Source organism: Phyllostomus discolor, chromosome 11, assembly GCF_004126475.2.
Source record: "Phyllostomus discolor isolate MPI-MPIP mPhyDis1 chromosome 11, mPhyDis1.pri.v3, whole genome shotgun sequence".
NCBI lineage: Eukaryota > Metazoa > Chordata > Mammalia > Chiroptera > Phyllostomidae > Phyllostomus > Phyllostomus discolor.
The window spans coordinates 68,956,694-68,969,468 of record NC_040913.2 but is presented as its reverse complement, the minus strand read 5'-3'; the positions used below and the strand labels follow the sequence as shown (position 1 = coordinate 68,969,468).

General features: G+C 41.7%; 1 protein-coding gene across 6 annotated transcripts in view; it reads right to left on the bottom strand.

Annotated features, from left to right (window-relative positions):
- INTS10 (integrator complex subunit 10) overlaps positions 1 to 9,964 on the bottom strand; it is a 30,100-nt gene extending 20,136 nt beyond the window's left edge. For 3 of the 6 annotated variants that reach the window (XM_028526526.2, XM_028526531.2, XM_036011523.1), the window contains exons 1-9: positions 9,725 to 9,963; positions 9,126 to 9,193; positions 7,830 to 7,933; positions 6,791 to 6,930; positions 5,222 to 5,303; positions 4,301 to 4,441; positions 3,685 to 3,856; positions 3,069 to 3,238; positions 2,208 to 2,341 (exon numbers count right to left, since the gene is read on the bottom strand). In XM_028526526.2, the coding sequence (XP_028382327.1) occupies positions 2,208 to 2,341; positions 3,069 to 3,238; positions 3,685 to 3,856; positions 4,301 to 4,441; positions 5,222 to 5,303; positions 6,791 to 6,930; positions 7,830 to 7,933; positions 9,126 to 9,193; positions 9,725 to 9,853 (1,140 nt within the window). In that variant the 5' untranslated portion in view covers positions 9,854 to 9,963. Of the gene's footprint in view, positions 1 to 2,207; positions 2,342 to 3,068; positions 3,239 to 3,684; positions 3,857 to 4,300; positions 4,442 to 5,221; positions 5,304 to 6,790; positions 6,931 to 7,829; positions 7,934 to 9,054; positions 9,194 to 9,724 lie in introns of those variants that run through there. The other 3 variants (XM_028526530.2, XM_028526527.2, XM_036011524.1) reach the window with 2 other exon arrangements.
- Between the last annotated feature and the right edge of the window lie 2,811 nt (positions 9,965 to 12,775).

The following is a 12,775-nucleotide window of genomic DNA, read 5'->3' as shown; positions in this document are numbered from 1 at the left end:
AAAACATCACAGGCCATCTGGGAAAGCCTGTGAGCACAGAGTTCTCAACCTGGGGTTCGTGGCTGTGTTTCAAAGCAACTGTCAACCTCTGAAATCATTTGCAAAGTTGTGCATATGTGTGTTTTTCTGTGGGAGGAAACAAATTAGTGTGTTAAAAGGGTTAACTTTACGAGCATTCAGAATGGTTACATCTTCCCTGCTCCAATCCTTTCTGTATTGCACAGCCTATGGAGACATCAGATTAAAGTGATCTTAGGGCACACCGCTCATCCTGGCAGGCCCAGTAAAATGTTACTGAGAACTGAAGAAGAAGGGTTAAGGGAGAAGGTGGGAAAAAGTTCGTGAGACTGCAGGCTCCCCTTGGGCATTTCAACTAGAGCAGCAGTTAGCACACTGTGACCTGCAGGCCAGACCTTGTTTTTGTAAATAAAGTTGTATTGGAACATGGCCACGTCATTTCTGTACTATTGTCTACGGCTGTTTTTGCAATGTAACAGAAGAGCTGAGTAGTTGCAAGAGACCCTGTGGCCTGTAAAGCCTAAAATATTTACTACCTGGCCCCTTACATCCCCACGTCCGTGTTACACATTAAGCTTCCACTCAGGATGTTACAGAAAGGATTCCTCTGGAAACCGGGGTCCTGCACAGGCCTGCCCCCTGGCCAGTGAGAAGACTGATGGTTCTTCACGTTTTCTAGCCTCCTGCATCTTTGTGCAAACTGTCCCCTCTCAACAAAAGCTACTTCTCAATTCCAAATGACAAAATCATACACACCCTTCAAGGCTGACCTGACCTCCTTCATAAAACCTTTCTACAACATCTTCCCATAGGTTATAATTACTTCCTACCCCGAACACCTAGGCACTTGCCATTCTGAGGCCAGTATGCACCATAGCACTCTGCTCTAGATGTCCCATGTGGTTTGTTTGGTTTTGTTTCAGTCCAAAGAGGTATGAATAACTTACATAGGGTTTCTCAGCCTCAGCACTGTTGGGAACCGCCCTGCCTGGTTTCAGAAGCTGTAACCTCCCCCGTGGCTAAGGCTGAGTGAGAGACCTTGGGACCATAAGCCACTAAGGAGACAAAGCTTATCTCCCTGGTGGGGTGCTGCCTCTACAGCCTTTATTTCATCCTGCCTGGCCCCCAGTGCATGACCGGTTAGCCAATGACGGGTAAGATTCCTCAAGGTAGGGATGACCTAAGACAGACACGGTCATGGAGGGGCCTCAGGGAAGGACTTGGGGGGGGGGCTATAACTAAAGGGGGAGATGGATTCTCACCCCTCAGCTTTGACATGGCCTGAGTGCTTGTTCTGTCTGCGAGAAGTCTCCTAGTCTCTTAGCTGCCTTACTTCCCCTGCCTGACTTAAGCCTGAAACAATGACAGAGGGCGGTGCAGCCCTGTGCTAGAAAGGGCAGGTTCCCCAGGGCAATCAGGCCTAAGAAAGAATGCATAAAATCCTGTGAAACCTGCTTTGCTAAGAAGGCCCTCAATTTTCTGATAAGGATCTGAGCAGGAAATGAGTTTGTTTCTCAAAGTTTTCTAGCCCTTTATCTAACAGACCCTGACTCAGAATAAGCCCTCTAATAGTTCTTTCGTATATCATCTATTGTTTCGATCCTTACTGCATGACAATGATTGAAGAGCTTTGCCTGTATTCCTGTGCAAATTGAACCCAATAAAAGCCTATTGAAGAAATTGAAGAAAAGGCTCTTCCTCCTTCTCCTTTGAGAGATCGGCCACCTTTCCTCCCCAAGTACGTCATGTCTTGGTAGACTTATTCTCATCTGTGGTGGACAGACGGGGTGGGGTGGGGGGGTTGGCGGCAGCCAGGCCTCTGTGGGAAGAGCATGCCCTGCCCCCCACCCTCCTGGCCTTTTGGGCTAGATAATTCTTTGTTGGGGGTGTCTTTCTGTGCATTGTAGAGTGTCTGGCAGTTATCCCTGCCCTCCACTCACTGCACACTAATAGCTACCCTTCCCCACTCAGTTATGGCCATCAAAAGTGTCCTCAGATGCTGCCAAATGTCCCTAGAGGACAAAATCACCTCTAGCTGAGAACCACTGATGTATACAAGTAATTACATTTTATAATTAAAAGGCCCAAGCTTTATCAATTTAGCTCCAAAGACACCTTCTACAAATATTCATTTCTTGCAAACCATAAACATATAATCTGTTAATAATCATCATATCGGAAAGGATTACCATGGTTTTCTCTCTTCCCTCAGCCAGTTTCCTCTTCTTATGTATGTGTTTATTACGATCGATTTCCACATCACCGTATACATTTGATACATCTTCCAGAAGAACCAGTGGAACCTGGCTTGGGGCATTAGGACCTATGGGTGGGGGAAAACACCGACACTTAAAAACATGCAGCAAGAAAAAGAATACTTAACATCAGGTGGAAGTTTACTCAACTTTTATGTAAAAATATAGGTAATTAAAAAATATGTTCAGTGTGACCCCAATTAGAAAAACAAGTATGTATGTAGAGAAAAAAAGACTGTACAGATATACATTACAAATCAAAGTCCCCTTTTTGTATTTGTTCTTATGTGTCAACAGATTTTTTTATAATTATCAAGAATCACAAAATTACAAAAAAAAGATGCAAAGTTACATGTACCTTATGGTTACAAATTCCAAACAAATATAATATATGAAAAGACTATAAGGCAATATACAAAAGTGAGAGCTGCGTTATACTGGAAGAATTAGGGGAGACTTTACACTCTTATTTTTCACATTTTCCAGAATTTACATGCATATATATTATTTAGTAAAATCTTTGTCTATTGCAAAGTCTTTGTGAAATCTATTTCAATGCTTTGCTTCATCTGCTGCATTCAATACCTGTATTAAGTTTCATTGTACCACTACCTCCTTTGATACAGAGACTTTTAATGAAAATGTACTTACATAAAAACCAACAACTAAGAAAAGCACTGGCATCACCCCACAACTATCTGGATCCAAGAACAATGTTAAGGTAAGTGTTGCCATCTTCCTCGCCATCCCTGCTGAGGCCAGTATTTTGGGGCACTCTACAATTCCCAAACCAACCTTGAAAGAGAGATGGCTGTATGCTGTTGACATACTGGAATGCATTCTTAAAGAAGACCAACATAGTGGAATAAACCACCTGGTTTTTGTATTTTGCATGAGCTTCATTATCAAAGTTGTTCATGTATCTGCAGAGATCCTTCATCCTATGCAAAATGTCACCATAGCTTCTGAAAGATGAAGAACGATAAAGCTTATTTCATTACTCTGGGCCTGCCAGCGAAAGGTCTAGGGAAATGCCCCAGTGGAACCACTGCATTTACCAAATGTAGTCTAGGCATGCACAACTATTCTGTATTGTCTGCACACGGATGGGGATTCTGAATTAGAGCTGCGACCAGACCAAGACTTTATGACATAAACCTGCCAAGTAGTGTCTCTTTCCTCTGAAGCACGAAGAGTGCCTTCAATTCAATGTCATCTTAAGACTTCATATTTCGGTTGGGAATCTTTCAATAAAGTGAAAAACTACCCTCTTTTGCATAAATATTGCATGTTACAGAATTTTCCCAAAGAGATGCTTTGGGGGAAAAAAAAAGTGTTTTTGATTCTTAGGATCTGGAGATTATGCTATCAAAAATTTGTTAGGCAATTCTAGAAATTGACAATTTCTTACCGTCTTCCTTTATCCATCTGCCATTCACATCTCATTCCAACAACATTCAAAATCTTAAACAATCTCTCCCAAGGGTCTACAATCTGGGATGATTTTTCAGTCAGTCCTTCTATTATGTACTTCTGAGAGCTACGTTTGCTAGGTGACAATAAGTCAGATGTTTCTTGGGCACCTGAGATGTGAGAAGAAAAAAAAAACCAGCCTGCGATTAACATTACTACTTAACTATCTATGTAGTGCTTGCTAGAGAAAAAGGAAGTCTGACTTCACATTCAAAAAGCTGGAGCACAGAACCTTAACACATTATGTCCTTTATTTAAGGACCCACAACTGGCCATTCCTATAGTAGGAAATGACTTTTGAACTGGGATATATGTATAAAGCTCAGTGTACTAACGCCACAGTTCAGCAAATTGATGGTTTCAATTAGGGGGAAAAGTGGTTCCAGAAAAGACTCATCTCTTAACTGCAGTATTTTTTTTCTAGAAACCATCTTTAAGAAGTACCATCAAACTGGTATGCATCTAGAGGAGAATAATCAGAATGATGAGGGATTTCTGAATTTGCAATTTTACTAAAGTCTGTCTGAACAAAACTGTAGGACATTCTCACTTACCTTGATGCTGATTCTCTATTTGAGTGGACCTGGTGACATAGTTGATATAAAATTCAGCTGCTTTGTTCAAGTATTTATATAATAAGTTGGCAGGCAATCGAACATCATGGTTGTTGATTATTAAAGGAAGGACATCACAAACTGTTGAAAGAAAAATCAGAAAAAAAAAACAAGTTGCCTGTCTATCCTAGGGTTCTGACGAAAACAAAATTTATTTTCGAGTTCACTTAGTGCAGTACCTAAAACGTATAGGGGATAAAAAACCCTTAAGGCTTGTTTATTTGAAAATTGCAGTGCAGAGGCACACAAGTGGGTGAAGTCAGAGAGGAAACACAGAAAGATTCTACATTGCGGGTAAAGGTCTAGTTAGGCGATTTTCAACCCATGTGCCACAGAATTTTTAAAACGTGCAGCACCTGACTATTTAGTCAGGGGCACTGATCTCTTTTCCCTTAGACTGTCAAACAGAAAAGTGGTAACAGCCAACACAACAATAGCTGTTGTGCCATTCAGTGTAAACGAATCAAAATTATACCTATTTTTTTAAATCAGGTTGGCAAAAAATATATTTTTTGTTGTGCCACAGAATTTTTATAATTAGATTATGCATGCCATGAGATGAAAAAGGTCGAAAATTGTTGGTCTAGTTCTTACATTGGACGGTAATTCAGATAATTGTTTATTATTAAGCTTCATATTTAACTATACAAACATATACTTTTGGAGATATCAAACATTACATTATAAAAATTTAGAAGTTGTTCAAAATGCTCTCTGGATTGAGAAAATAAATAAAAATTTAAATTCCATAACATGAAAAGTTGCTTTGCATTCTATAAATGGCCTGACTTCTGAAATGATACTCACCCCAGTGTATTCTACTTACCAGAAGGAATTAATACAAAATACAATTTTCCTTACCAAATAATTTTCTAAAGCAGTTAACAGGAGATTCTTGTTCTTCAATAGTTTCTGCCTCTAGCAGTGCCTCCCCAAGGCCAACCTGTTTCAAAACACATTTAATCATTTAAATGTGTTACAGTTTAAGACACCAGAATCACACGGAAAAAAAAAAACAACAGCGATTTTTTAATTTACTACATAGTTTGCATAGTCAAGCTTCCCCAAGAAACAGAGATTTTCACTTTAAAGACCAGAGAACAAAAGAACATCAGCAACACAGTCTCTTAGAAGGGAACCCCAAATTCCCCTGACCACAGACCACTTTGGGTTACCTTCCTCTGAACTGATACAATGAGCACACTGACAAAATGTATAAGACACTTAAAGCATGGGCTAGAACTAGAGTTAAAATGATAGAGAAGTGCAGACTTTTAAAGAAATGTGGAAACTAACTTTATCAAGATGTATGATGTGGATGAAACTTATCACCCTCCTGGGCTGCTGGGAGTGGCCAATCGTACAGCCTGCAGCGGGCCGGACAGAACTGCTGGGGGTTTTGCAGTTCCTCCTTTTCCACGATGGACACCCTAGCACAACTGAAAGTCGGCTCATCAAAATCCACTGAGATGTCTACATTATCTACCTTGTGACCACTTGGGATGCACAAGGTTGGGGTGGGACAGCGTGAAAGACTGCACAACACAGAAAGTTTAAGGTCAGAGTATGACCAGGGAGTGTACTGAGTTCAACAGTAACCCCCCAAAAGATCATGTCCACCCAGGACCTCAGAATGTCACCTCATACAGATTTTACCTTATGAAAAAGTAAGCTCTTTGTAGATACAATTACGACCTTATAAGAAGGTCATGTGAAGACAGGGACATAGACACGCAAGGAAGGCCACGTGACAGTGGAGGCAGAAACTGTAGTGACGTAGCTGCGGGCCAAGGAATGCCAGAGTGCCAGTGACCACCGAAGGCAAGGCAGTGGCAGCGAGGATTAACTATTTGAATCCTGACTTTCCCACTTACTGCCTATGGGAAGTTACTAACATTCCAGATTCAGTTTCCTCCTCTACACAGTGGCTGCAATCTGCCTCAGGGGATCTGTAGAGAACAGAAGGAGATTCCTAACACTTCCCAGTGCCTGCTGGTAGGACTCAATTATTACAGATGTAAGGAAGGGGCACGTATAGACAGAAAACAGTGTTCACAGGGCAACAGCATATGGAAAACATGTCTGTTAGGAAGATAAACTATGGCTCTCATTAAAATTCAAACACATTGTTGAGTACACCGGAATAAGAGTACTTTAAGAAAACTTGACTGTACTGTAGACAGCAAATAAATAGCACTGTCAGAACTCCGTGACTGTTTCCTTACTGATAAGACAACTTCTATTGGACATGCATTGTTTGATAATAGCGATGTCTTTTAGCTTTACTGACAAAAATTCCTTGATTAAGTTCAATCTTAGCCAGTGTTTCTTAGAATTTCTGCTTTACAGTAATACCCACTATAGCTCCTGACCATACTGATGAATTTGTTGAATTTTATCTTCTCTTAAAAAGGAAAGGATCAGACTTACCCCATGTTGCACCACTGTTTCAGGGAAGCGTCTCAAAAGCAGAAGCAACATTTCTGATCTCTCCAATGTGTTGAAGCACTGTTCTGTAACCTTCAGCAACATTTCACACTGGACCCGACCAGGAAGGGTTTCAAATAAACCTGTGCATGATACATGACATTTTATAAAGTTCCCTTCAGAAAGAACACTGAGACCAAAGTGGAAGTAAGGTATTTTTATATACAGAACAATACATACTATCAAAGAATCCCTATTGTTGGGTTTCACCTACAACCTGGAAGGCTTTTGGGTCACATGGTATTGGGCACAAGATGTTTGCGGAATGACCTTTTGGTCCAGAAGACAAGAATGAAATATGTGAAAGGTCACAACAGTGCTTGCTGCTGGCCAAGCTAAAGAACATATACTCGTTTATGCTGAAATGACACAAACCATCTATTTTCTTTTTAATCCAGGATTTGAAATCTGTGATTGACTATAGCAACCAACAAAGAGTATAAGTTTAAAGAAAGGTCATAAAAGTTTCTCTCTTATTTTGTGGAGGTCTGCCTAATCTATAGATGCTTCCTGATTACTGTAAAACCTGTTAAAAATATCTATTCATAGCCCTGGCTGGCATAGCTCAGTGGATTGAGTGTGGGCTGCGAACCAAAGTGTCACAGGTTCGATTCCCAGTCAGGGTACATGCCTGGGTTGCAAGCCATGACCCTCAGCAACCGCACATTAATGTTTCTCTCTCTCTCTCTCTTTCTCCCTCCCCTCCCTCTCTGGAAATAAATAAATAAAATCTTAAAAAATATATCTATTCGGTTTTCTGGGGTAACTGGTAAATCCACATCTGTTAAGGAAGCTTATAGGATTCTAAGCATATGCTTCTGGGACCAAGTGACATAATTTGTACAGACTCTAGTTGCCAAGACTAAAACATACATATGGGTACCAATATGACAGATGTGACTTTTCTGTGAAATTACTAGATTTAACTTGGTATTCCAGAAATGGAAATCTATACACCTTTAAATTATTACTCCATTCTTACTTCTTAAAAATTGCGTTTGTTTATCCTGTGAATCGTTCCTTAGTGCTGACGTAATAATGCTGATTTCTCTCCATACCACCGGCTGTTCTGGGAAATTCACAAACCTAGTTTTAAAATGAATGCATTAAATTAAAATGTCAGATTCTACATAGTATCCAACAAAGAAAGTAAGAACATTAGCATTTGGATAAAAATACATTTTTCTTTATTTCAAGTGAATACAGAGATGTACCAAAACAAATCAAAATGAATATATAAAAATAAAAACTAATTAAAAAAAATGAAGTACCCACAAAAGTTTTTAGAGATTTTTATAGGGGAAAAGATAAAAAGATGAGTTATCATAATAATGTAAACTACTTCTAAATATCAACAAGGAAATAAAGAAAAAGAAAAAGGCAAAGAAAAAGTGGGCAAAGGCAAACCACAGAAAAAATACAAATAGCCAAAAACAACATTAGAAAATATACTCAATTTTATTAATAATAAAATAGAAACATTTTTTAAAAATAGCAAAATACCATTTTCTTCTATCACACTGGCAAAAATTTAAATCTGATAAAAAGTCTGATAACATCCATTGTTGGCAAAGATGTGGGAAATGTAAATTAGAATAGTTATTTTTGGGGAGAGTAATTTGACAATGTATCAAAATTTAAAATGTGCATACCCTTCACTATGAAAATCCATGTAGAATTTATTCTACAGCAAACACCAAAACAGAGGTACAAAATTGCCTTTTGACACTATAATTTCAAATAATTGGAAACTACCAATAAGAGAGTGGTTATGAAATGTTATGCAGATATGAAGAAGAATGAGTATATCTCTACCCACTAACATGAAAATCAATCCATTACAGGGGGTGAAAAAAGCAAGCTGCAGAATAATTAGTATGATCTTGCTTTTGTAATCCCCTCTCCCCAAAACCTATTATATAAATTGTGTGTATGTGTATACACACACACGCAAAATGTAACCCTGATTGAGTTTAGGAAGGACTTTCATTTTATATTCTGTATATATCAGTACTGTTTTAACTTTTACATAGAGCATGTATTATTTAAAAAATCAAACAAATTCTTGGACAGCAAAGTTTTAACATAAGAAGACCTCTGCAGAAGGCTTGTCAGCAATTGACAGAAAAACTAGACTCAAGTCTAAGTAAGCTTTAGGCCCCAGGGATGTAGATAAACTTGAAGTTAGTTCTTCCCTCAATGCCCACCTCACAGACAGAAACAAAACCTCAGGAGAGATCCAGTGCAGTAAGAGTTGGAGTCCTGAGTCCCCACTCACATGTCGTACAGCAGTCTCCCCGCGGTGGCAGTCCGCTCCGCGTTCCGCTCGATGGTGTACATCTCATACTGCAACACAGATCAGGCCCCGGGGTCACCACCTCCGCGGAGGCCGCTGGAAGCTGGCCACCTGCACCGCTAGTTGGCCTTCACAAAGCACGATCCCACCCCGCTGAGGGATGGCGCTCCCGAGAATAAGGTATCACCTGATGACCTCAGGATCACCCCTTAGGTTCCTGGGATTAGTGGAATACTGTCTTAAAAGTAGCAGGCGCTGAACAAATGGCTGCCATCGCGATGAATGAACGATCGAATGGCCTTTCCTAGTGGCGCTGATGTGCAGTTGGGGCCGCACAGCAGCATAACACTCGCCACGCCTCCTACCAGCACCGACCTCCAACGGGGTTCGCCGGGTGTCCCTGTGCCGGCCCCGCCGGGGAGAAGGCTTGTTAAAGACTTGGTAGAACGGGCGCGGGGATGTAGAGAGAAGTGGGAAAGGACCGGGCAGGGCGGGTTGGGCAGGAGGCGGCTAACCCGGGGCAGCCGGATCTGCGAGGCTCACACCTCCACACCAGCACCGAAGGTAGGGCCTGACCTCACCTGGATGTTAAAGTCGGTGGGGTAGAGACTGCGGGCCGTGATCAGCCATGCCTTGGCTGCCCACAGGTCCTGCTGCACCAGCTCCCGGGCTCGCTGCACCAGGAACTCGCAGTCACCCTGGGCCGACATGGCCCACGAGGCGTCTGGCCGCCGGCCTAAAGTGGCCGAACCTTCGGGCTCGGGAGACGCCGCCACCGCCGCTGCCGCCACCACTGCCGCCTCCGCGGAGGTTACTGCGCATGTCTGGGGTCGCACGGACGCCAGCAAAGTGGATCCGGAAGAGTTTTCCGGGTTTTGTGAGCATCCCCCTCTGGTCCGCTGTCAGTTACCGCCAAGTTCCTTCATTCCTCCTGCGGAGCTAATGTTTTTGTACCGATTGTCCCAGGTCACCTTCAAAACCTGGAGAAGTGGATTTTTCACTCTGGCGGCTTTCTCGGGACCCTGGCCAAGCCAAAGAGCATGCGCGGGAGCCGGCGGGCGCAAGGCTGCGGTTCCCAGGGCTCGAAACTTCTGCGCCCGAGGCAGGTTTCGGAAGGCGCGGAGCAGACGGGTATTCCCTGGTGGTGGGGGGTCTTTGAGTTTCCCCAAGGCTTGGGTGCCGGGACAAGGCTGGGAAGAAGTTTGAGAGGAAAAAGCAGAGGGCCGTCTGGAGGCGGCGGGAAGTGTCGCTGGGTTGAGAGACCAGCCTCTGGGTCACTGCACGGGAGTAAATTTACGGATAAAATGTGGGGCCCCCGGTACGGTGTGCTCGGTACAGGGGAGAATGCGTTTGGTCTGGTGCCGTGTATCTTTTCTGACGACGTCCACATTTCATTGTTGCGCGTTTGTTCGCTAGTTTTTCCAACAGACTTTTATCGAGCAGTTGCAGTAGTAATTGGCACTAAAAAAAATTGCTCCATCCTGTGGGAGCTACAGAAGTGGTTGTACCTGGCCCAGCAAGGGCATGTGACCTGCAGAAGAATACGTTCTTTTAAGTATCTCCAACCAGAATCAATGTCATTTTCACAAAAACTCCAGTGTTTTTCATTGGAGGGAAGGGAAACGAAATCATCTCCGTGCTCTGCTGAAGGGAGGCCTCACTTAAGAGCCAGAGGAAGCAGGATTTATTTGCCCAATAGGAAGAATGTACGAAAGTGTGGGGTCTGAATAGTTCACTAGAGCTTTCAATCCAAGTTCTGTAGACAGAAATTTTAGAAATTGTATTACCACTGGTAGCTTCCATTTAAAATCAAGAGATTAAGGATTCAAAGCTGATGGGTGTTTAAAAAGCAAATTATTATGTAATACTTATATACATAATTATGTTTTAAAAGTAAATATAAATATATACCATTACTATGGTATATACACTATACCATGTAAAGTGTAATATATACTAATTTTTAAATAATCTTAAAGTTAGTATTCAACGTTTATTCATTTTAATGTGCTGGTTTTAGGGTAACAGGGCTAGCACAGAGGAACACAATGTAAAGTGCCAATGCCATCAAATCAGTAATGTCCAACGCTTTTTTATTATGTTATTTTGCTTATTATTTCATTCTAAAAATGGCAACATTAAATATCTTTGCCTTTACTCAAAATTTTATAAAATTTGATTTTGTTGTATAGGTATCCTCAATGATACCTTGAGGTAAGATTCACTGCATTTACCTCAGTCATTCTGTGGTGTCGCGACTGTATTAGCATTCAGGAAAGCATTATGTTTCCAGGGGTGCTATTTGATGTCCTTTGATCGTGTACAGGAACAGCCTAATTTTGTGATTGCTTTGTAGGCCAGGAAAGCTCAGTGATAAAATTGTTTTGGCTTTGTAGAAAAGAAGATAGAAATTTAAATTTAACAGATCAGGATAATGTTTATCTTATAAAGAGTAGGTCATGAAAACAGATTTCTGTCTTATATTTTTTCATTATTTTATTGATTTTAATGTACAGAGTTTATGTAGGGATTTTCAAATGGCGAAATGACTGATTTGGTCTTTAAAATTTATGTTTGGGATTACCAAAACAAGAATCAAAACAAAACTGTACACTTGTTCCTGAATCTTTAGTTTTCTAGTGTTCTAGTAGATAGTAATTGTAAATTAATTTTTTAAATCTAGGGGCTAAATAAGGGAACTCTAGATGTATTTTATTTTATTTTTTAAACACACGTGGGAATTTTTAAAAAAGATTTTATTTATTTTTAGAGAGGGGAAGGGAGGGAGAAAGAGAGGGAGAGAAACATCAATGTGTGGTTGCCTCTCGCATGTTCCCCACCTGGGACCTAGCCTGCAACCCAGGTATGTGCCCAGACTGGGAATCGAACTGGAACTGTCAATCTTTGGGTTTGCAGGCCAGTGCTCAACCCACTGAGCCACACCAGCCAGGTCTATGTGTATTTTAAATGCTAGTCAGTTGAGATTGCATCTGTCTTTTTGCCAAAATACAGCATAAGATTTGTGGTTATTTTCTGGCCCTGGCTGGTGTGGCTCAATGGACTGAGTGCTGGCCTGCGAACCAAAGGGTTGCTGGATTGATTCCCAGGCAGGAGACATGCCTGGGTTGCAGGTCAGGTCCCTTCTAGGGGTTGTGTGAGAGGCAGCTGATCTATATGTCTCTCATGCATCGATGTTTCTCTATCTCTCCCCTTCCCCTCTCTAAAATTAAATAAACAGGACTTCTGGCCAAGATGAAGGCATAGGTAGGCACACTGTGCCTCCTTGCACAGCCAAAAGAAGGACAACAGCAAATTTAAAAACAAAAAACAACCAGAACTGACAGAAAAATGAACTGTGTAGAAGTCCAACAACTAAGGAGTTAAAGAGGAAACAGTCATCCAGACCAGTAGGAGGGGCGGAGACGGGAAGCTGGTGGAGAGGACTTGGGGTAAGGTGGCAGCTGGTGGACCAGGTGGTCCCACATTCATGAGCAGATAGACCGGGAGGAACAACTGGGGGGGGGGGGGGCGAGACAGACTGAGTGGCCCAGGGTTCTAGTGAGGGGAAATAAAACCTCAAAACCTCTGACTGAAAAGAGCTGTCGGGATTGAGGCAGCAGCAGGAGAAACTC